The sequence below is a fragment of the Bidens hawaiensis genome, unplaced genomic scaffold (genome assembly GCF_021521415.1).
Source record: "Bidens hawaiensis isolate Kalapana, Puna unplaced genomic scaffold, B.hawaiensis_p1.1 tig00000702_1, whole genome shotgun sequence".
NCBI classification, from domain to species: domain Eukaryota; kingdom Viridiplantae; phylum Streptophyta; class Magnoliopsida; order Asterales; family Asteraceae; genus Bidens; species Bidens hawaiensis.
Genome location: NW_027491042.1, coordinates 62,725 through 89,559, shown reverse-complemented (window position 1 = coordinate 89,559; position 26,835 = coordinate 62,725). Strand labels below are relative to the sequence as shown.

Genomic DNA, 26,835 nt, shown 5'->3' with positions numbered 1-26,835 from the left:
TACGTTAACGACACCGTGCTATAAGAGAATACCATATAGATCACAGATTTATAGACCTTCCCATAACTGAAAGCGATAAACACATAGGCACATAGCATGAAAGCATAGAACACCAAATCAAGCAATTATTCAAGTAAAGTATACAATCACGTTTGTGGGTTTAAAGATTCAAGTAATTGAAGCATTTAGCTTGAAAAGTATGAAATGTCACCCAAAACGAAAGATGGAAAAGGGGTATGAAAGTACTCACCTCGATTGACGAATCGGGAAATAATAAATGATCGACATATAGAAAGCTTGTAAACGAAACGAACAAATCCAAATTGAAAGCTAATTGAAAACGAATAAATAAAATATATTAATGAACTTGAAACCATAATGAAACCATATTGGAAACATTCAACGATGAGGTTCGGTTGTAAATCGGGTTACCGGTTAATTTGTTAATGATTAGGGACTTATACTAAATTGATAATTAAAATGAAATAATATTATTTTATTGGGCTTTTAAATAACTAAACCAATACCAAATAGAAACAACACGGGCTTAATTTAAAAGTTCGGTTTTATAAAAATGAAAAGATAATAAAGATTATAATAATATTATTAATGATAATAATAATTCTAAAAAGATATGTTAGATATATATATATATATATATGTAAGATAATGACGGTAAGAATAATAACCATAATTATTATTAATAATACCAATAGTAATAGTTAAAGAATAAAGATCTTAATATTGATAAAAATGATAATAATAATAATAATAATAATAATAATAACAATAATAATAATAAATAATATTGATAGTAAGTAATGCTACCATACTCAATGTCGGTTTGATTTCTAAACGAATTCATAACATAAATATAATAATATTAATGTTAATAAATAAATGATAGAAATATGATTTTAATAAATAATAATATGATCCTTATTAGCAATAATAGCAAATTTAATAATAATAATAATCCATTTATTATGAAAATAATGGTAAAAATAATTGTTTTGGTTAATGATAATAATAACAATAATAATAATAATAACCGTTAAAACCTAAGAGTTTTATATATTTTTATGGTTTTATACTAAATATACAACTTGTAACAATGATAACACGAACTCGGTTTTAACGTGGGACTCTAACTCGGGTCTTGACGAGACGACCCAAAAATCCAAATCCCGAAGCACAATATGTTAACAAACCAATTTCATAATTTAAATAACAATTTAAAACCAAACTCGTTCTAACGTATATAACCAAATATATATAAAACCGGTTAATTAACGAACTTAAGTCCGATAATCGATATATGAAGTTTAATAACACTAACACCCAATTTATATACATTTTTCGTGTTCCCAAGTCGAAATGTAACATCCTAAATTCTCGTATTTAATAAAAGAAAGTTGTGTTTAGTTATCGGGCCTGAATAATTAGTTAGTATTAATAAAGAACATGGACTTAAACTAATTAAGATGGATTAAAGGGAATGGGCCTTAGGTCCATGGGCTTTAAGGGATATAAATATCCCCTAAACCATCCTAAAACCCTAAATCCTCATTCTTATCATCCTAATCCCTACACACTCAAAAATACACACATACACTACACCTCATACGGCCGAGAGAGAGAGAGAGAGAGAGAGAGAGAGAGAGAGAGAGCGGATTCGAGTCCAAATATCAAGCCGACCATTATTAGATCTTCAATATACGAGATAACCAAGCAAACCACGACCACACCGAACGCATAAAGGTATGCCTTTTACCCTTAAAGTTTATGTTTTTAGGATCGATTAGCTTCGAAACTTAAACGTACAGTAAATCGGGTCTAAACGAAACTTAAGGTAGCAAACTTGAAGTAGGAAACGAACTTAATAACCTATGGCTTTGTACGGCGACTCGTTTGAATGTTCTTAAGCTTAAAGGTCCAAACTTTACACTTATCCGAGTCAAGTCTTATCCGAAGCTAGCTCTGGGAATGTTTACGGGAATGGTAAAAAGGTTTATATGTTGAAATATAGCCGATTAGCGGTGTTAAAACCAGACCAGTGGCCGTCACTGGATAACTTCGCTGAAAGCAAGTCCGTATGGGGCAACTTCGCTGCTAGCCAAGTTCGCCAGATACAATGGCTGGTTATAACTTCGTCTAATGCCAACTTCGCCTATCTATATGTTCGCCAAAGCTAAGTTCGCAGCCCCCAAGTTCGCTGATGTTTAACTTCGCCAAGCTTAACTTCGCCTAAGTTAAGTTCGCTAATATGCAACATCGCTACTAGCTAAGTTCGCTTAAGTAAGATTCAGTAACGAATCGGACAGCGGATCAGACTTAAATCGTTACGAAGAATGAGTTAACGAATTAGAAAATAAATTAAAATCCTAATGAAAAATGTGTTAAGACAGCTCGACCCCAGCCAGGGGCTCTGCCCCTTGGACCCTGCTAGGGGCTGCCGCCCCTAGAACCTCGCTACCAGGGGCGCTGCCCCCGGACCCCCGTTTGTTGTGGGTTATAATTGAACTAGAAACACAATATAGATAGCGATAGATGATTGATACGTGTATTGTTATACAGTTAGCCGTGCACAGCTCAAGAATGGAATAACAATTAACGGTGAACGTAACCGTGTTCAGGTGAGTTCTAGCCCCATTTATGTGTTATGTTTTCGGGGCTGTGTGCATACTCGATATGTTTGTTAATACACTTATCCTAAGTGATAAGTGTATGCCTTATATGAATGATGTGAAATGTATGAATGATTGCTTGTTAGTACGTGAACGATCTTCGGATATTGCACGTACTGTCAGGTTGTAGTGTTACGTATAAGGTAAGTATGATATGTATGCTTATGTGTATGAACGTGATAAAGTTAATAAAATAAGGAAAGGATGGTTGTATGGTTACGAAAAGGGTATCGAGCCCTAATAATACTCGAGGTATGATGTATGGTTGTATGGTAACGAAGAGGGAATCGAACCCTACTAATATTCGAGAACAAGGGAACCGAACCCTACTAATATTCGAGGAAAGAGGGTACCGAGCCCTAATAATACTCGAGGAAGGAGGGTACCGAGCCCTAATAATACTCGAGGAATGTAGGGCGTAATGCTTTTTATAACGTAAGAAGTGAAAGCAAGTTAGTACGAAAGAAAGTATGAAAGTATGAATGAAAGAATATAAGTTTGTGTGTATTGTATAATGTATGATTAACTAGAACTCACTCAGCGTAGCTGACTTTTAGTATGCACGCAGGTGAGTAGGATGAGGCAGCTCGCTTGAGGGGACACGTGGCGTTGAATAAGAGACTGGCATCGGAAGGCTCAGGGCGTGTTATGTTTTAATTACTTAGTTTTCGAAAGACAAGTTGGTTGTTTAAGACAAGTTTTGAATTGTTATGAAATGCTTTATTAAAGTTTTTATATTCCGCGAATGTTTTTAATTAACTCTGATATTAGAACTGCGTTATGAGTAAATCCAACACGAAAGTAGGGCTACCGGTAACGGGGCCTTACACGAAACTGCCGGAGAGAGAGAGAGAGTCGGCTGAGAGAGAGAGAGAGCCGAAAAGAGAGAGTGAGAGAGACGAGAGAGAGAGCCGGAGCTGTAGAGAGAGAGACATGACGGAGCGCCGGCGGCCGGTTTTCCGGTCGCCGGAAAAACGTGCAGGTGGGGGAAAGAGAAGGGAGGTCGGTTGAGGGTGATGGAGATGTCGGAAAACCGAGGGAGGGAGAGTGAAATGGTGGTGTCGGGTTACGGGGGAGAGGGTGGCCGGAGGTGGTGTTGGCGGCGGCCGGAAGTTTGGGAGAAGAAGATGGGGGGGTTGTGGGGTGAGGGGGTCACCGGAAAGACGAGAAGGAGAAAAGGAGGAGCTCAGTGGTGGTGTGCGTCGGAGGTGATGGTGCTCGCCGGAACCGATTCCGGTCGCCGGAAACGGCGCCGGATTTGGAAGAGATGAAAGGGGTGGCGGCTTGTGTTGTGTGTGTGTGTGTGTGTGTTAGAGGTAGTGGTGCTCGCCGGAAATGGCGCCGGCCAGAGTGGCGGCGACGGCGGCCGGAACCAAGAGAGAAAGAGATGGGGTAGGGAGTTTAATATGTTAGGGTTAGGGTTTTGTTTGGGTTATATATGTACATATTTACACAAAAGGTCCCTCAAGTTTCCATGAATGTTTAAAACGAGTTTAAAGGTTTTAAAAGCTTATAACAACTTAACGACAATTAGTTTGAACCACTTATGTTTTTCTTGACGACTCTGTAATATGACAAACATCGATTTATTGGTGATCGAGATATATAGTAATATTATACAATAATTAAATAAGGTTTTAAAAGTATTGAGCGGTTTTACAAAATAAAAGTTTATAACACGAATATAACTCGAGACTCAAATTTGACGAATATCACAGACACCCTAGTAGAAAGACATGTGACAAAATTGTATTGATTTAATAGATTAGTAAGATATATACCAAGTTCGAAAAAATAATCAGTTACATATATACAACCAAACATTTCATTGGGAACCCTCGAATTCAAATGCTATTTAACGTTCAATTATATTATTTGTATCATTTTATTTTAACATTCAAGTATACTAAAGAAATTCAAATGTTTAGCATGTTTTCAATCTAGAAAAATAATGCAAGCAAACAATCGGTCAGAGATGTACGACTCGAAGGCTATGGGCCTATGATCAATTGATGACCCTAGATCAAGTATCAATTGAGGACTAAGAACAACAATATATAAAAATAGGATAATTAATATCATTATTATTCAGAAACGTTACATTCAAATTCAACAAAAACATGTGATAGTCATTGATCAATATCATTTTCACAATCTATAGGGGTGCATTATATAAAATAATATATATACATACTATTAAAGAACGGAGCAATTTTCATATGTCACCATTCTAGGGTGTCCACATAGGATGTTGTAACATCCGAATATTATAATGATAAATAAAAAAAGTTACGTTTAGTGATTTCGCGTTATTAAGTAAGTAGTACCGAGTAAAGAACGGATCATGGACTTAGATTAATTAAGATGGATTAAGGGTAATGGGCCTTAGGTCCATGGGCTTTAAGGGATATAAATATCCCCTTAAACCATCCTAAAACCCTAACTATCATTTCCATCTTTCATAAATCTCTACACACTCAAAAAACACACACATACACTACACCTCATACGGCCGAGAGAGAGAGAGCGGATTCGAGTCCAAAAATCAAGCCAACCATTATTAGACCTTCGATTTACGAGCTAGATACGAGATAACCAAGCAAACCGCGACCACGCCGAACGCGTAAAGGTATGCCTTTTACCTTAAAGTTACGTTTTTAGGATCGGTTAGCTTTGAAACTTAAACAAAAAGTAAATCGGGTCTAAACGAAACGTAAAGTAACAAACTTGATGTTGGAAATGAACTTGACAAACCTATGGCTATGTACGGCGACTTGTTATTAAACGTTTTAAGCTGAAAGCTCCAAACTTTATGTCTTTCCGGGCTAAGTTTTACCCGAACTAGGCCATGGGAATGATCACGGAGTTAGTTAACGTAATATCCAAGAAATTCTCGATGAAATAAGGGTGATTTTGGTGATTAAGTTTGAACAGAGACGGCAGCTGGGCAACTTCGCCTGCAAGCCATAACTTCGCCTTCATGCAAGTTCGCTTGCAAGCAAGTTCGCCTAACTGATAACTTTGCCTGGTGACAAGTTCGCCTAACTGATAACTTCGCCTAAGGCCAAGTTCGCCTAACTGATAACTTCTCCTAAAGCTAAGTTCGCCGAGCCTTAACTTCGCCTGGTGATAAGTTCGCTCAATGCTTAACTTCGCTTAATGTTAAGTTCGCTTAACACTAAGTTCGCCTACAGTAAGTTCGCTTAATGTTAAGTTCGCTTATTGTTATGTTCGCTTAATGTTAAGTTCGCTTATTGTTAAGTTCGCTTAATGATAAGTTTGCTGGAGTTAGCAAATTAGAAAGTAAATTAAAAACCTAATGAAAAATGTGTTAAGACAGTTAATGGAAATAAAATTTTTCCAAGCTGACCTGGCAGCTCGACCCCAGCCAGGGGCTCTGCCCCTTGGACCCTGCTAGGGGCTGCCGCCCCTAGACCCCGCTGCTAGGGGCGCTGCCCCCGGACCCCCGTTCGTTGTGGGTTATATAAAGATAGAAATACAACATGAGTAGTAGTAGTTAATTGATACGTGTAAATATTATACAGTTAGCCGTGCACAGCTCAAGAAGGGAATAACAATTAACGGAGAGCGTAATAGGATTCAGGTGAGTTTCTAGCCCAACTTCTGTGTTATGTTTTCGGGGCTGTGTGCATACTCGATATGTTTGTTAATACACTTATCCTAAGTGATAAGTGTATGCCTTATATGAATGATGTGAAATGTATGAATGATTGCTTGTTAGTACGTGAACGATCTTCGGATATTGCACGTACTGTCAGGTTGTAGTGTTACGTATAAGGTAAGTATAATGTATTTGCTTATATGTATGAATGCGATAAAGTTAACAAACGAAGGAAAGGCATGGTTGTATGGTAACGAAGAGGGACCAGACCCTAATAATATATGTGATGTTAGGGACCAGACCCTAATAATATATGTGATGTTAGGGACCAGACCCTTATAATATCTGTGATGTTAGGGACCAGACCCTTATAATATCTGTGATGTTAGGGACCAGACCCTTATAATATCTGTGATGTTAGGGACCAGACCCTTATAATATCTGTGATGTTAGGGACCAGACCCTTATAATATCTGTGATGTCAGGGACCAGACCCTTATAATATCTGTGAGGTTATAGGGCGAAAGGCTATTTAAAACGTATGATTATGTATGTAAAGAAAGTATGAATGTAAGAATGAAAGTATATGCACTTATGTGTGGATGAAAGAAAGTTAAGAGGTTAAGTATGAAATGTAAGAAGGTATTGTATGAGTATGTGATTAACTAGAACTCACTCAGCGTAGCTGACTTTTAGTATGCACGCAGGTGAGTAGAATGAGGCAGGTAGCTTGAGGAGGACACATGGCAGAGTTTGACGAAGCTGGCATCTGAAGATTTTGCTCTGATATTTTAAATGACTATGAATGCTCGATAAGACAAGAATTATGGTTATGGAATGTATTGTAATGGGTTGAATGTTTTTAATGTTCCGCGAATGTTTTAATTAACTCTGATATTTAGAACTGCGTTTATGAGTAAACCCAACACGAAAGTAGGGCTACCGGTAACGGGGCCTTACTCATTGCCATATCACCTATTACCTTTCTTAAGCATGCCAACTCATCCACTAACCTATATTTAAACCATAACATTTCTTATTTTTTTACCCCTAATCAACTTTTTCTCTCTTTCTATATTTTAGCCGGATCTCCTTTCTCCTATTCATATATTCCGGCGAATATGGATGTAGATTTGTATTAATTTTCCGGTAAGTATATATTTTATAATAAACTTCCGATCTTGATCTATCTATTTCCGGCAACATTAAAATTTTTTTCCGGTTATTGTATCCTTTAATCTTTTTATCTTTATTCTCATTGTTAATTGATTTTATTAAAATCATTTTAGGTTGTAAATCATAAACGGTGATGAAGGTTATATGTGGACGTATCAATTTTTTCTGGTAAGTATTTCCGGTAAGATTTTCCGTTGAGTTTTTCGGCTATGTGTTATACCTTTAACAATCATTGCTTTTGATTATTTCAGGTTATCTACCCAATTTATTTGCTTAAGTTTTCTTTTTAGTTTGTTAATCAAAATCTTATATTCCATTTTTTCGTTTTTCCGGTTAGGTTTTCCTGATATTTGTTTTACCTATAACAATGGTTGCATAATATCAATATTAATATTCTACTTTATAATTTCAGGTGAGTGTCACGGCTTATACAATCTATTTTCCGGTGACACCTTTAATTTTCTTGTTTTCGGTAACACCTTTAATTTTTTCCGGTTATTAGTTATCATTAAAATAATCCATAATATCAATATTAATATTCATTTTTATTATTTCAGGTAAATGTCCGACTCATATAATCTAATTCCCGGATCGATCATGAGTTTATAATATGTATAGATTTTAATTTTAATATTGATGTATATTTCATTTTTGAATATTCATGTATATTCATTTTAAATTTTGTTGCATAAAAGATAATATTATTATATATAGTAGATCCGAGATTAGTTGATCTGTATTTTTTTTTCGACGTGTGTTAATCTATTGTCCCAAATTTTTTTATTAGTTTGACTTTCCTTATTTCTTTAAATAACTTAATTAACATGAATATTGTAATTTATATACTTTAATTATCCCATTAACACATTTGATATACTTTGACTTTCCTTGATTTATAAACAAACAGATTTTTAATTTAATTTGAATCATTTTTAAATAATTACTTGATAGTAAAAGTGAATAAGTTTATTTGGTATTCCAAAATATTTAAGTTAATATTAAACTTAATTTTAATATTTTTTGACCATCAAGTAAATAAGTTAATTTGCTGTATTTTTTGTACAAGTTAATATAAAAATAATTATCCATAATTTACATAATAATAAGTTTACTAAAATTGATAAAAAAATTAATGTCATGTTTTGATACATTTAAAAACGATATTATTTCTATTCATAATACAATATATTATAATTACATATTTATTTATAATTTCTAATTATATTAAAGTTTACATAAATAAGTTATTAATTTATAATACATAATCTATAAATAAGTAAATAAGTAATAAGGAAATAAATAAATAATTAGGCGATTTAAGGTAAGTTCTAACACATTTGAATTATTTGAAAAGTAAATAAGGAAATAATTAATTATTAAAACGAATAAGTAGTTTGAATATTAAAGTATCCATATATTTTGGTTATATGTTGATTAAATTGATTTTTGAAACTATTGAAGTTAAAATTAAAGTAAATAAGGTAATTGTTTTAATATTAACAATAAATTAATTGTCAAAGTTTAAAATGGAATATTGTTACTTCAAAGATTAAAGTTAATAAGTTAATGTTAAGTAAATAAGGAAATAAGTAAATATTAATAAAAATTAAAGACAAATAATTAGATGTTTTATTGATGCTGTTATTTATTGATGTTGTTATGTAAAATCAAAAATTTACATATTACGGAGTAAAAAACGACATGAATTCTCGGTAGTATTATAACTACTATATGTTTGTTATAGTACAATATATTATAATTACACATTTATTTATCATTTCTAATTATATTAAAGTTTACATAAATAAGTTATTAATTTATAATGCATAATCTATAAATAAGTAAATAAGTAATAAGGAAATAAATAAATAATTAGACGATTTAAGGTAACTTCTAACACATTTGAATTATGTGAAAAGTAATTAAGGAAATAAGTAAATAATTAAACGAATAAGTCGTTTGAATATTAAAGTCCATATATTTTGGTTATATGTTGACTTTCGAAATTATTGAAGTTAATATTAAAGTAAATAAGTTAATTCTTTTTATATTTACAATAGATTAATTGACAAAGTTTAAAATTGTATATTGTTGCTAATATTAAAGCTATTAAAGTAAATAAGTAAATAATTAAACGAATTAAGGTAAGTCGTTTGAATATTAAATTGATTTTAATATATGTGGACTAGATTGATTTTCGAAACTATTAAAGTTAATATTAAAGTAAATAAAGTAATTTTTTTTATATTAAACGATTACCGAATTTTATAGTTGGACTTTGACCATACTTTCAAAAACCGAATTTTAATAGGTTAAGAATTTGAATATTTTTATTAATATGAATTGACTCTAATTTTGGTAAACGTGTACGTTATTATAGTTTTAATAATAATAATTAATAATAATAATTTAATTTCAAATGATCCACTTACCGTTTAATTAATATTCATGATGTAATACCTTATAATTCGTATAAAATAATCCGTTCTTATAAATATAACATTTACAACTCATTTAAATTCAAAACATATGTGTGTATTTTATGTTTTCTATAATTCCCGCTCATGTATTACACGGGTCAGTCACTAGGTTATTTAATTCAAAAGTGGATTTTTTTAAGATGGAAATTTACTAACTATATATATACATTTTTCCAGTCAGACATTTGTTAGAAATATTTCAAATTTGCAGCAACCAAGCAAGTCCAAGATACTTACAATACACAGTTGATCATTCATTTCAAATTTCATAGATAGTCATCAACCATATTCAAATACATAATCTACAAATTTATGTTTTAAATTATATTTTAATCACCATGTTAATTGCACAAAAGGATAATATACTTTTCTTGACCTAATATAAGTTTTAACTTCAAATCAATTCTTAAGTTGACAACCATTAATTTACATTAAATATTATATTTTTAAACACATAAAAATAAGGCATAAAATTATTTAAACATAATTGTCAAACAAATAGTGGTTGCTAAAAAATAAAACACGTTTTCTCTTCAATTTATACATTTTTCTTCGTAAAATAACTATTAATGAACATAGAATGTTTTCTTAATTTATTCATGTTATTCCCATAAGAAAAAAAAGTTTATTAATTATTTATAATTTTACAGTTTAAACAAAATTAATTTTCTATTTTCGTCACTGCTAAATTAGCATGTACGAGATATGAAGAAAAATTTAGTCTCCTGAGTAGATGCAATTCTCTAAATGGGTAAAAATAATATAGCTACAAAGAAAACGGGTTAAATGGGTACATATTGAAAGAAACATAAAGCTAAAGAACATAATCTATTAAAACAATATAAGATTATTATTATATGTATTCAATGATTATTTAACACAATTTATCTACAAAAGAGTTATAAAAATTGTATGAGAAAGCTTTTTCATATTTCCTGAATAATATATATTAGGAATCAACCATATGTCAACTATACTTGAATGAAACTTAATGTTGAATACCTATTAAGACTTTATTTTAAAGATCAATTAATTATTGTATTATGAAAAGCTAAATTTAGATTTTTGATTGTCATAACAATTTGTTTTGTAACATAATTTTATAATATACTTATAAAAAGAATTGTCTTAAATATTGTTCATCTTTTAACACATTTTAACATTGATGTGTAATAAATGTTTTAAATTGATGTGTAAATAAACGCGGGTACTATTTTAGAGTAATAAGCATTACGGTTATTGGTGTGTACTAAATGTCTTACAGAGAGTTCATCTTTTGAATCAATATTGAGATAGTAGTTTTGTTGAATCGACATTGTAAAATTGCTTTATTGATTTGGAGACTAATTTCCTTTGTTTGCTTATTATTGTACTAATGGTATACGTTATAAAATAATTTAACTTTTTATTTATCTTCGTTATTATTTGTTTGTTTTATATATGATTCAATAAGTTATAATATCTTATATCTTATAATTCATGTAAATTTATCATTTGTTTACAAGTACAACATTTGCATTTCATTAAATTTATATGATGTTATTTCTTTTTTCTATATTGGTTTGTTGGAGGACGGAATTTATGAAGATCATGTTGGTATAAGACTGTAATATCTAATATTTTCATGACTTTTGTTATAAACTTAAGTTTGTTTAATTAGTAACTTTATATGTAAACAATGTTATTTTCTATATCTCCAGTATAGAGATATATGGTATCTTTTTGTTTGTAAAATTTATGATATATTATGGTTGTTTATATACACTTTGTTACATATCAAATTTCAACCCGCGTGTAACGCGGGTTATATCCTAGTACCTCATTAAAACATTAGCAATATGATTTGGTGAAAAATATATAGGGATGTTGACTAATTGAAAACCCTATATATATAGAAATGTGACAAATGATAAATGCTTTGAACTTGTTAACCGTTATGGTTCAATTTTGTGACTCGGGATCTCTTATTCTTCAGGATCCATAATCTCTTCGGGATCCCAGATCTCATAGGCATCCTTGATTTTGATTTTTTTCAGGATCCTGAATACTAACGGTTTATTTCGATCTTTGTTTTGACTTATTCTTGCACGTAACCACTGGTGACTTAATTAACTAAAAAGACCGTTAATAACCGAAGAAAAACGTGTGGAATGGGTCCATAACGGCTAGGAGTAATGACCAAGTTATGGTCATATTAATCAAGCAGGATCCTCAGAAGCAGTTACATCCATTTCATTAAATATTAACTACTTTTATGAAGGTGGCTGCTATAAGACTTATTTTTACTGAAGACTTATTAGCTGGATGAATAAAGGCACGTGAAAAATGGTCTATAATGGTTATATGAGTCATGCCAGAGTTGAAGACCTGGTAAATAGGCTTAATTTTAGGGATACTAGTTATTTTCCTGCACTATATAATGAGGTTGTTGCAGGGCTTAGAGACAACACTTTTGCACTCACAACACTCTCACTACTGTAACTTAGACGCCATTGCAATTAGCTCTCGATCTATAATCATCTTTTTCATTAATAAATCTGAGGTATGCGGATAATTTTTCCCTCCTGAGGTTTTTTGTTGAAGATACTCACCAGAATCAAGGGTTTTTCCTCGATGTATCGTGTGTCAACCATTTACTTTACTGCAATTACTTGTCATTTTTGTAAATAAAACACTACCTTGCTTTCTAAGTTTGATCACTTAATTACTTCGGTAATTTTTGACAAAACATTAACTAAGCGCAAACTTTGGGTAAACCTCTTACATGTTGAGGTAAAATTTGCTAGAATAAGTTTACATCGTCAAGTGTATGTGGTGGCGTATTCAGGAATTTTTTCAATGGGTTTATCGTTCGAGTCGGTCTTACGGTTCGGGTCATTCCGACTGTTCAGATCGCTCGGTTCTGGTCGATTCAGTGTACAAAGATTGAGATTTTACTAAAGATCATCTTTGTTTTCTCAAAATAATGATCAAAACATTCTTTTAGAAAGGCTAGCCTGTCTCTCTTTCTATGTAATACATAGCAATCAGATTTGCATGCTAGCTAAGTTGCTACATATACTCATATAGCAATTATTCACATTGTTTGATTTTAGTCGACAAGAGGTAACGTAGTTTTGTGCAAAGTAAACATATTTTAACTATGATTTTAGTATACAAGAGGTAACATAATTTTGTGCAAAGTAAACATATTTTAACTATGATTTTAGTATACAAGAGGTGATATAATTTTGTGCAAAGTAAACATATTTTACCTAATCAAATGAATGTCACCACATTTGAACTTGGGCTAAGCATAAGCTATTAAGATACAAACACCAATGATTAAGTAACCAGTTATTAAAAAAATTAAAGAAACTGCTACATGTGGGATTTGAACATGGGTTCTCAGGTAATAAAGACAGGTGTTTACCATTAGACCATAATTCAACTTTTCTTATGGTTCACTCACAATTTATATGTGGGTTCACTCTCATATTTTATATAGGCATTCTATATAAAATTCAAAACTCAGTGGGTTCTCGTGAACCCGCACCTGATTACCTAGATACGTCCCTGAGTGTGTGGCTTAAGGTCCCAAAACATCTTACAACACAAGAGACTTTAATTTTTTTTTAATTAATTTCTAATGTCTTTGCATTTTTTTGTCATTAACCAGATGTTTTCTATGAGTTTGTTTGCTTAATTTAATGGCATTTGAGGGTTACCATATCAAAAACTTGTTGGCGTTGATTGTATAACTTAGAAACTTGAAGTTGATTATGTAACTTAATGAAAATTGAGGGTTAGCATTATGAAAAAATTTGGTGTGAATTTGATTGTGTAACTAAACTAAACTTGAAGTCAACTTCGTAACTTGATGAAAGGTAATCGTTAGCATATAAAGAAAATTGGTGATGAGTGCCCCCATCAACCGCCTATATAATTTGCCCCTGTATTTGCATTTTAGGCAATATACTCTTAAGGCATGTATGCAAGGTCCGACCGAAATCCAGATGAGTTGACATTAGGTGGCGGACTAGTCATCTTTGTGGGGTGGTGTTCGACCATGTTAGGTTCGTGGATTCGGACACCATGTAGACTTGGTTGTGCATCCAATTAAAAAACTATTTAATCCCCTCTTATATTATTCTTGGTTTCATTTTAAAACATAAATTTGTAAATTATATAAAGTTATAATTAATTCAATTAAGCGCATTACGTTACAGGAAAAAAATGCATAAAGTGCTAAAAGATAATTAAATTAAAAGTCACCTGAATTGGTATATGTATCATCTCCATTTCCCATGGATCATCCCTAACATAGTTTTCTCCCAATAGATCATCAGTATTGTACTCACCATCTGGTCAGTTGTTGTAATACAATCGGCTGTAAAGTTCCAATAGCATCTCAAAATCATCTAACTCCAAAGTTTCTTCCGGAGAATTTGGTTGTCACACAGCCAGGGGAGGGATTGGTTCTTGCACAACAGTGGAAAATGCTTGACAGAAAGCGAAAATTCAATCGAAGCTATCATCGTCACCCCTTGGATCTTCAATAACCGGTGAAGGGGTTGTTCTTCAACATGAATGTGAAGATGAATGTTGTTTCATCAGTTTGTCATGAGCACAAAGCAAAGATAAAGGTTGAGAAGAGAATATGCAATTTGCGTATTTATAAGCGTTGAAATAACAGAAGTTAGAAAATTTACCTGAAAAAACCCGATAACTAAACTATTTTCATTAAAAAAACTAATCTGAATTGAAAATTTGGTTTTTAACTATACCGAAAATACGAATTTGGTTTTTGGTTTGGTTCTTAATTGTATCCAGATTACGAACTTTGGTTTTCGTGTCGGTTTTAAACCGTATTTGAGTTGCAAATTCGGCATTCGGATACGAACTACTCCTGGTTATTTTTAAAATTTTGATTGAAATTTGTATATTAAATAACCAGCTAAAAGTACTTGACCTGAATTTGTTTGCACAATTCATGTTCAGGTCAAATTTGTTTAAAGGTAAAACCAAGACACTCCACTTAAACGCACATTCATTAACATCGAACTATCTAAGCCTCACAACTAGATGTCCACATTCACTAAGTCTTGACGTTTATATGACAACATCTACCTATTATAATAAAGTAAAATAACTGTGGACACTTGTCATTTTTTAGTTAATTCTCACAATTTTTCCCTCTAAAACTAAGATCTTAATTGACCATAATATATGCAATAGATCAATAATTATTCACTTTTCTTTTCCACTTTATTTATATTATATATATACATTTTTATAAAATAAATATTTACATATTATTTTATTATATATTCCAAAATAATTGGTGAAATCCAAAAATTAACAAACAAACCATATTATTAACATATTGTACTATGTTTATTGTAAAGAAAAACAAAACTCGAATATGCTTTTAGTTTACAAAGTAATTTTTTTAATTATTAAATTATAAATATATGCTTAAAAGGCGATCCATTTTTTTATAAATCAATCCATTTATCAATTATTATTATTATTATTATTATTGTAAATTGTCATATAAATTTATAAATTATAAATATATGCTTAAATCTATCAATTTATTTTTTTATTAATTTGGTAAACTATATATATGTTAAAATGTAAGAATAGTATATACGAATCACTTTCAGAAATAACAAAGTTTATCATATTTAATTTCTTAGTTTTTTTTTATCAAGGATTATTTCAGGTTTTTATGGAACTTAAATATGATTTTTATGGGTCAAAAGTTGATAAATAAATTGTTTGGTACAAGTTAACTGCATTTGGGTCAAAAGTTGTTGCATGACAAAAATGAGATATTTGAGTATTTATAAAAGTTTGAGAATGCAAATTGTTTTATCGTTAAATTTGTTATGAGTTCAAAGTGTTGACTTGAAAATGTCAAACGAATGAAAGTTAGAATTTTAAACAAGATTCGGGTTTCAAATTTATTTTCAATGACATTTTTGAAAATAATCGAAAGGTTCGGGATTTGACAAATTGACTATTTTTCTCTCGCCTATTAAAATATAAGAAAAGATTGCGAACACTTTTGACATGTCACCCCATGCTTATCAATGCTTCTAACTTTTATTATATTTGAAATTTCAAAATTTGTAAGAGAAGCATGTCATGCAAAATTATGCTTAAATGAATAAAATAATCACAAATTTGAATAAGTTAACATTTTATATTTTATGTTGTCATTATGACAAAGTCGAGAAGCCCCCTGAAACTTATCAAAATATTTTTTATGGTGTTCCTCAGAAAAACATGGTTTTTGAAGAACATTCGACGTTACAATTTAATGTTCTATTTTCCTTCGATGGGTGGTAAATTGATAACTATATCAATAAAGGTAGCGCTCCTTCTGTATTTAGGCTGAGTAATTAGAACTACTATCGTATGAGAAGTCTTATTTTCTAAATTGATTCATAACCAAAATTCTTTCAATTATACATATATGACACTGAAAATAAAATTTTCAATAGAATGAAGCATTCTCCGATACGTTTTTGCAAGTGTATTTTTTTATTAAGTTCATTTAAAAAAATCATTTTGTAATATAAATAATATTAATTTATGTACACATAGTATAGATAAAAGCTACATTTTTTCATATACGCTATATAATTATTTGTTTTATTTGTAATTTTATAATTTGAATTATCCCATTTGTGACACGGGCTCTAAACCTAGCATCTAATAAAAGAAAACATACAAAGAGTTAAAAAAGGTTTTTTTCAATTTTTTAATGTACCCAAAGCTAATTTAACTAATGAACACCCTATGTTTAATCTACCTATTATTTGGTAAGTTGTCATTTGTCACTATAAATATTGGGAGTCACATAGTTGATTGTATTCATGTTTATTGTGTTTCTACAAGTAGCTAATTAGTGATATCTAGCATAATAAATGCTTGTAAATATTATGTATTACTAATAAACTATATATTAAAATACAATGTTAATAAGTACTACACATCATATACAGTCAAAGATATCTTTTAATCACGATAAAAGAAAAGTATAGTTACAATTTAAAAAAAAAATGTTAGTAACAATATTTACTTTTCTATCTGATACCACTATATGTGAGTTAATTTGATCAACGAGTCACATAACATCTATCTCCCCTTCCCTTGCGTTACACACGTCATTTTTGTCTAAAACTAGATGCCTTGGCGCATTTTACGGACTAATGTTTTTGCTTTAATTAAATATTAGAAATGACACCAAATAAGTTTGGTATCAATGGTGTCTACCAAATCGTACACAAAAAAAAAACATGTTGCGGTGGTGAACTGACACGAATTAGGCCGATATTGGGTTAGTTCACACAAAAATACTAAAAAATCGGCTAACAAAAGAAACACATGTGTGTTGCACCCAAAACCTGATGCGAATACGTCCGAAATTGGTAGATCATAAACGCGTGTTGCAGCTTTGAGTTGGAGTGAATTTTGCAACAAACCAACCCGAATTTGAGTGCAATCGACAGTGTTGACACTAAACCAAAAATTAAAATGTTTTAACTGATAAAAAAAATAATACGAAAATAAAGTTTTAACTGGATCAATGGGGTGGTGACATGTAGACCAATCGTGCCACTACGACACTAACCCATCGTTTATAATATATTCTAATAACTACCTTTAGAATTTGGTTGCACAACACTTATTATTTTAGCCTTTCCACGTCACTAAATTCTAATAACATCACTTGCTCAAAGAAACCGGCGTAAATTAACAAAATAACCGCAATACAATCGTCACATCCCCTTCGAGAAGTCCCTACATCCTTATATATGAACATACTAGTTTTCACGATTAAACTGAAAAACCACCGCCAACGAGCGATTTGAAGAACGATTGGCTTAATATATATATATAGGGTTGGGTTATTGTACAATAATCAGTTATCGTACATTAGGTACGCGAGCTTTATAAACGTCGATTTAATTTTTACGCGTGGCATAATCGTAAATAACCTAAATCTAATTCTACAATCTAATTCATCAATTGATTCATCAGACGTCCATCCATATCAATATAATTCAATCGTCGATCCATAACAAACTAATCTACAGATTGACATCAAACTAAATTGAGTTATCTAAACCTAAAAAATGTTTGTTACCTGCGAATAAACTTCAAACACAATGGGTCAATTTTTTATCAATTAAACAACAATTGTTTGTTCTTCAATTTTTAGCCTAATAATACAAATTTGAGCCTTCAATTTTACAGTTGCAACTTATTTTGGATGTTAAACAAAAACTGAAGACAATGTACATTTAAACGTTCTGACAAAAAACGAACACCTTTAAACATTCAAGTTTAGAAGTTCTGTACCAAAACTTTAGAAGTTCAAACAAAAACATCAATCGATTATGGAATTGCAGAAATAACGCACTCAATCGAGCTCTGATTAGGGTTCAAAATATTATGTTTAAACGTTCTGAAACAAAACTGAAGACCTTTAAACATTCTGACCAAAAAAGAACATCTTTAAACGTTCTAATACGTTCACAGATGTTCTGGGTGTTCAAAAAAAATGAACATCTTTAAACATTCTAATACGTTCTAAGTTCAGGTTGTTTAAAAAAGTTTAGAAGTTCTGATAAAGTTTAGAAGTTCTAAGAAGTTATAGGTGTTTAAAAAGGTTTAGAAGTTCTGATAAAAAGTTTTGAAGTTCTAAGAAGTTCTGGGTATTCAGAACTTCTAAAACTAACAAAAAAAAATTAGACACCTGTAAACATGAAATTGAACACTGAAATCACTTCATATAATCTCATAATCATCAAACAATCGTCAATCGACCGTTAATTTGATCATTGATTCGATCATATGAACAAAATATGGAACGTTTGCAACTGGGTTTCTGCAAAACTCAAACTTGATCAATTGAAACTTCAAATTGATGATTAATTGCACCAATTTCAAAGTTTAATTGATCAATTAGTGCAACAATTTCAATTTCTATTTATCAACTGACATGTGAAAAAGGCGTGACGAGGAAGATGGTGTTCACGACGGTACCTCGACGGTTGCGGCGGTGGATGCAATCATTGGACGGTGACGGTGAAGGTGAAGGTGTACGGAATCGATGGAGCAATGGATTAGAGTTGATGGGAGCAGAGGATTAGAGCACTGGAGCAGTGGAAGGTCGCGTGTTTTTTGAAATCGATGGTGTAGAAACTCGCGTACATATTGTATGATAAGGGATTATTGTCAGGGCTGTAAACGAACCGAACGAACACGAACAAGGCCTTGTTCATGTTCGCTCGTTAAGGAAATAATGTGTTCACGAACACTTACCGAACGAGATTTTATGTTCGTGTTCGTTCGTTAAGGAAAATGACGTGTTCACAAATGGTTCACGAACACAAACGAACACAAATAAAATCGGCAAAGCCCAGAGATTAAGACCGACGTGTTCATCAATGTGAATAATGAAAGAATGTAAACGAATTGAACGAACACGAACAAGGTCATGTTCATGTTCGTTCATCTAACTTTAAAAAAACACGAACACTTAATCGAACAAATATTTATGTTCATGTTCGTTTATTTAAAAAATGAACATTTGTGTTCGTTTAGGTTTGTTCGTTTAAAATCTACAATATAACTGAACAAAGATAGAGAACATATATGAACACAAACAAACATAAACAAATATAACTAAACAAAGATAAAGAACATATATGAACACAAACAAACATAAACGAACATAAATGAAAACACTTAAATGAACACAAATTAACAAATATAAAACTTTAAGTAAATGACTCATCCAAATAATATTTAATTATTTTTTATTAATACATAAACAAACATAAATAAACAGACACAAACGAACATAAATAAACGAACGTTCATGAACATAAATGAACGAACGGAACATGTGTTCATGTTCGTTCGTTTATGTAACACCCTTGGAAAACACAACATCGTCCCAATCTTAGGCAAATCCCACATCGGCCGTGGACAATAGAGATCCTTGGTTCATAAGTAAATGTTCTGCCTCTTCAATCACCAACGCGTTTTGGGCTTAGTTGGTTGTGGAGCACATGAAAACTCCACGGTTAAGCGTGCTTAGGTGAAAGCAGTACTAGGATGGGTGACCACTTGGGAAGTCTCTACCTGGGCAACCAAAAACAAAGCTGTGAGTTCCCGGATGGGCAACCCATCGGGGGCAAAGCGGACAATATTTGTGGTACAAGAGGCCGGGATGTTATAGGTGGTATCAGATCCACTCTTGTGCCGTTCGGGATGATGGGACACGCCTCATCGAGGACGATGAGTCCAAAGGGGGGTTGTTTGTAACACCCTTGGCAAACACAACATCGTCCCATTCTTAGACAAATCCCACATCGGCCTTGGACAAGAGAGATACTTGGTTCATAAGTAAATGTCCTACTTCTTCAATCACCAACGCGTTTTTGGCTTAGTTGGCTGTGGAGCACATGAAAACTCCACGGTTAAGCATGCTTAGGTGAAAGTAGTACTAGGATGGGTGACCACTTGGGAAGTCTATACCTGGGCAACCAAAAAGAAAGCTGTGAGTTCCCGGATGGGCAACCCATCAGGGGCAAAGCGGACAATATTAGTGGTACGATAGGCCAGGATGTTACAATTTAATTAAACGAACACAAACTCTTTTGTTCATGTTCGTTCGTTTATTAAATAAACGAACATAAACGAACTTCCCGCCGAACATTTCACGAACAGTTCACCGAACGTTCGGTTCGTTTACAGGCCTAATTATTGTATTGATCATTTATCTATATATATATATAGCCAATATTAGTAATATAGATAAATGATCCAATACAAAAATCCCTTATCGTACAATAGGTACGCGAGTGTCTGGAACGTCGACTTATAAAAACACACGGTGGCAAGATTGTAATTTTATTCAAATCATATTCTGTCCCAAATTAAGTCATTCGCTCATCAACCACGATCATACATCGACTCCTAAATTGCAGACCAAGATCAGAAACATAATCAAATTTCATTCACACCCATCGTCTGTTGTTTCACGGGGTTTCACACAAGTCAGTTGTCAAATTGAGCAATTGAAATTGAAATTATTGAACTAATTGATCAATTAAACTTTGAAATTGGTCAAATTAATCATCAATTTGAAGTTTCAATTAATCAATTTTGAGTTTTGCATAAACCCAGTTGCAGACGTTCCATATTTTGTTCATATGATCTAATCAATGATCAAATTAACGGTCAATTGACGATTGTTTGATGATTATGAGATTATATGAAGTGATTTCAGTGTTCAATTTCATGTTTACAGGTGTTTAATTTTTTTTTTGTTAGTTTTAGAAGTTCTGAAGAACCAGAACTTCTTAGAACTTCTAAACTTTATCAGAACTTTTAAATTCTTTTAAACACCTAGAACTTCTTAGAACTTCTAAACTTTATCAGAACTTTTAAACTCTTTTGAACACCAAGAACTTCTTAGAACTTCTAAACTTTTTTGAACATCCAGAACTTCTTAGAACTTCTAAACTTTATCAGAACTTCAAAACTTTTTTAAACACCCTGAACTTCTAAGAACGTATTAGAACGTTTAAAGATGTTCGTTTTTTTTTAACACCCAGAACTTCTTTGAATGTATTCGAACGTTTAAAGATGTTCTTTTTTGGTCAGAACGTTTATAGGTCTTCAGTTTTGTTTCAGAACGTTTAAACATAATATTTTGAAGCCTAATCAGAGCTCGATTGAGTGCGTTATTTCTGCAATTCCATAATCGATTGATGTTTTTGTTAGAACTTCTAAACTTTTTTTTGTTAGAACTTCTAAAGTTTTGATACAGAACTTCTAAACTTAAACGTTTAAAGGTGTTCGTTTTTTGTCAGAACGTTTAAACTTGTGGTTTTAGTCAGATTATATTAGTTGAACGTTTAAACTTTTTGTTCATCTTGGTCAGAAGTTTTAAATTTGTAGATTTGGTCAAAACGTATTAGTTGAACCTTTAAACTTTTTGGTCATTTTTAGTGTTCATTTTGGTCAAAACGTTTAAACTTTTTATTCATTTTGGTGTTCATATTAGTCTAAACTTTTTACTTTAGAAGTTCTAGACAAAAAATTTAGAAGTTCTGTACAAAAAGTCCAGAACGTTTAAAGTTTTGTACAGAACGTTTAAACATGAACCTTAATTATAGCTCAATTAATTGTATTATTTTGCAATTTATAATCGATTGATGATTTTAAAGCCTCTTACACATCAATTCAATTGATTAAATCAACAATTTTTGATCAATTTGGAGATTATTAAACTATAGCGATAATGGGTTTATTGATTTTGATTATGCTTTAGTTTTGTTAATGATTTGATTATGGTTTAAGGCTTGCAGCAAATAACGATCTGTTGTGTGATAAGTATTTTTGATTTAATTACAAATATGCCACCGCGTAGTTTTAATTGCAATTAGGATCGAGTGGTGCTGGGTCTCGCATACCTAATGTTCGATAACCTATTATTGTACGTTAACTCTCCCCTAGTAATATATAATAACCTATAATATATAATATATATGGAAAATTCTCAAAATGTTCTATTAATGGATAGAGATTCCATTTTTGTCTCCATAAATAAAAGTTTCCAAAAATGTTATCCTCAAACACGTATTTCATGACATGTTAGCCTCCAACATGCGTCTTTCATGACATGTTAGCTTCTAACGTTTCTTTCACGACATGTATGCCCTATTAATTTTTTTAATACATTATTATAATTAATTTTACTCATATTTGGTTTTTTAATAACTTGTAATGCATAAAGTTATAAAGTTCCAAATATACCATTGAGACGTGCTTATTTTTATCTACGTGTCGTCATAAATTTTACTTAAAACGAGTCTGGTCAAAAATTTATCAAACATTTATGGAACATTACGATATCAACTTGACACTCGATTTTGAGCAAAATTTATGACAACATGTAGAAAAAATAAATACGTCTCAACGACATATTCAAAATTATATATAAATTTATATATTACAAAATAAAAACCAAATAATTAAAAATTAATTATTATAATGTAATATTAAGAAAACAAATAACATGTCAAACATGTCGTGAAAGACGCATTAGAGACCAACAGGTCGTAAAAGACGTGCTAGAAGCTAACAGATCGTGAAAGACGCATGTTGGAGGATAACAAGTTGTGAAAGACGCGTTTGGTGGCCAAACAGGTCATGAATGACGCGTCGAGGCTTAACACGTCGTTAAAGACGTGTTCGTAACGGACATTTCTAAAAAAATTTATTTAGGGAGACAAAAATGGAATCTATCTCCATTAATGGTACATTTTGAGAATTTTCCCATAATATATAACATATAATCTTAAATATATATAAAGGAAACCTCCATGTATTCTCTCAAGCCATAGATTTCATTATTTGTAAATGAAGGTGTTTTTCATGCATTTGACCTGAATTCACGGGTAGGTGACTCACCAAACCTAGATAGCACTTAAACGGGTTATAACATCTCATTATATTAAAAATTAATCTTATCAAATATTTGATATAAAAGTCCTATAAAACATAGATATATTAAAAATAATATCCGACTTTTTTTAATAAAAATATATTATTTATAATTAAGAAACAATTTTATAGTAAAAAACAAAAGCAGGTCAAGAATCTCACCAAACTCATATAGCTTTTAAACCGGATTATAACATCTAATTTATTTATGAAACATTTTCATTATCAAATGTCAAATATATTATTAACTTTTTTGATATAAATAAAATAAAAATCAGATAAAAGCTAGTATAATATATAATATAATCAGTTTTATATGTATGATATACTATTAATGTTAGCAATTATAAAATTTAATAATAACTTTACCGATGCAATGTTGAATTAAGGCACTAAGGCTGTCTAAGGTGAGAAATTTATTCATCGAAGTGTGGCCCAATAGAAACACCAAGCCCAATTTGTATTGCTCCATGTAGTAAGTGGGCTTCAACTTTAACAGCCCATATAATTCCAACCAGCACGTGTCCGGCTCACCGCTGACGTGGCAACGGCCCATCATCACCTGCCTCCATTTCTTAACAACGAAGGAACGCGTCGGGGGTAAAACCGTCATTTAATAAACACCAAAAAAGAAATATTATTGTTGGAAAATAAAAACGGTTGCAAAACTTTTGCTTCCACCATTGTTCATCATCATCAACATCAATATCTTTGAATTGAAAGATGGGTCTGCTTTCAAACAGGTCTTAATTATTTTGTTTGTTAATATGTTAATAATTAATGATTTGATTTGGTGATTAATTTGATTTGTGGGTTGCAGATTGGATAGAGCGAGTCTGAAACCAGGAGATCATATATATTCATGGCGCTCTGCTTATATTTACGCCCATCATGGTATTATTATTATCTCAATTTCTTTTGATTCTTTATTAATCGGGTTTATTTCATGGATCTGTTTGTGGGTTATTCGTATAGCTATGAACCCTCATTTCTGGATATTCGATTGCGTTTTATGTACGCATGCTTTTATTTGTTTGATTCTGTGCTAGAATGGTTCAGTTAAAAGTAATTTATTCTAAATTTGGAGATTTATGTCTGCAAATTTAAAGTTTGTTGATTTTTAAATTAGGGTTTGGAATTGTTTATTATTGTTCTAGTTTATGAATGTTGAAACTTCATCTTGAAACGTGCTAATGAAAGTTACAAGGGTTTAAATTGGTAAGTTTAGTTTAATTAATTAATCAATTAGGATTACTATGGTTTATTATTCAGTTAATATGTTGAAGGGTTTAAAATTATTCAGTTAATAATTTGGATTTAGTTAACAGTCTGAAAGTTTAGATGTATGAGTAGGATTAGTAAAGGTTTAATTTGGATTAGGGGTCATTGTAAGTGTCTCAAGAATTATAATAAAAAAAAAAGAGTCATCTTGGTTGAGATCAAATTCCGTGTTCATGTTCTTGGGCCTTATTTCCAACTAGGCGTGTAAACGAACCGAATGTTCATGAATTGTTCAGAGGGAAGCTCGTTCATTCATTAATAAGCAAACGAACACGAACGAAATTTTGTGTTCATTTAATTAAATGAACAACCACGAATACCCATTTTTGTTGGGTGATTTATGTTTGTGGGCGTCTGTTTAAGTTCATTTATTTATGTTTGTATCTTCCAATCTTAATAAAAGGGGGTTCATTTACATTATTTTGTATTGAACAAAACATATTATCATGATCCTCTACTGGAGTTTGTATTAGTGAAGGAATATGGTCCATAAAATTAAAAGAAAATTTTAACCTTAATCCTAGTTCACTTGTTCGTTTATGTTTGTTCAATTATGCTCTTTTAAGTTTGTTTACGTTTGTTTGTTTTCGTTTACATTAATGGGCTGTTTGTTTACATTTATAACAAACAAATACAAACATGCCCATTTTCTTAATGAACAAACATAAAAACACAAATTTGTTCAATTATTTGTTCGTTCTCGGTTAAAGTTCAATGAACGAATACGAACATGACCCTGTTCGTGTTCATTCGATTCATTTACAGACCTATTTCCAGCACTGAAATGTCTAGTGAACTGTTGAATTTTGAATTCAAATAGTAGAAATCTGGACTTAATTAGGATTATTCATGAGAGCAAGTTGTTGTGTGAAACATGAAACTGAAACAACCCGTAATGTGTTTGATAAAATGTCAACAGGCATATACGTTGGTGATGACAAGGTGGTTCATTTCACTAGACGCGGTCAGGAGGTGGGAACCGGGACCGTGCTGGACGTGCTCTTGGTTAGCTCAGGCCCACGTCGGTCCCTAGTCCCGTGCACCACCTGTACCCACACTGATGACACCAATGGAGTCGTGTCCTCATGTCTAAGCTGTTTTCTTTCGGGTGGGGTCCTGTACCGGTTCGAGTACTCGGTTAGCCCAGCCGTCTTTCTCGCAAAAGCCCGTGGTGGGACCTGCACTCTAGCTGTTTCGGACCCAGATGAAATCGTGGTCCACCGAGCAAAGTACCTTCTTGAAAACGGGTTTGGGTGCTATAACGTGTTCAAGAACAACTGTGAGGATTTTGCAATCTATTGCAAGACGGGTCTTCTTGTGGTTGACCAAAGGACGATGGGTCAAAGTGGGCAAGCGGTTTCAATCATTGGCGGGCCGCTAGCGGCGGTTCTTTCAACACCGCTTAGATTGGTGACAACAAATGTTTATGGGATGGTGGCCACTGCGGTTGGTGTGTATTGTACGAGTCGGTATATGGCGGATATAGGTATGAGGAGGGATGTGATGAAAGTTGGCGTCGAGGATTTGACACGTAGGATTGCAACCGGTACGATCACGGTTGCTGAACCTAGTATTCAGGCTTTGGTGGCTAATAATAACGTTTCCTAGTGTTTGTGTTGTTTTAAAGTTGATAATAATGTTGTGTTGTTGTGTTTGATATTCTTTCTCTGAAGAAAGAATTGCTTTGTGTGTATTTGTGACATTTCTTTTGATGGTCAAAAGCTTCTGCTTTATGTGGTTGCTATTTGGAAAAAGAAAATGTTAATGTTTGAAAAGATTTCTACTTTTTGAGCTAAAGATATTTGTAGCAGTATAACCAAATAATTGGAATCCTAAGTTGAATACTTGAATGATATCAAACTCTATAGAACTTGATGAAAATGTTCGCAAAAGAAATATATATATTTACAAAACCTTCATTTACTTTCTAATCTAATGGACTTTGGATGTTTTTTAACTTTCAAGTATCAATGAATCTTGCCTGTCTTTTTAAGAAAATGAATTTGTTTATTGCATGTCTTTTTAAGAAAATGAATTTGTTCATTTCTAGTGTCTCAAAAGAGCGTGAAAA

The 26,835-nt window shown here is 31.9% G+C and overlaps 1 protein-coding gene across 1 annotated transcript in view; it reads left to right on the top strand.

The window, feature by feature from the left end:
• LOC143532798 (protein LEAD-SENSITIVE 1-like) overlaps positions 1–26,527 on the top strand; it is a 273,815-nt gene extending 247,288 nt beyond the window's left edge. The window contains exons 2-4 of the mRNA XM_077027745.1: positions 24,205–24,226; positions 24,304–24,377; positions 25,684–26,527. Coding sequence (XP_076883860.1) covers positions 24,207–24,226; positions 24,304–24,377; positions 25,684–26,372 — 783 coding nt within the window. The 5' untranslated portion in view covers positions 24,205–24,206 and the 3' untranslated portion in view covers positions 26,373–26,527. The remainder of the gene's footprint in view (positions 1–24,204; positions 24,227–24,303; positions 24,378–25,683) is intronic.
• Positions 26,528–26,835: the final 308 nt, after the last annotated feature.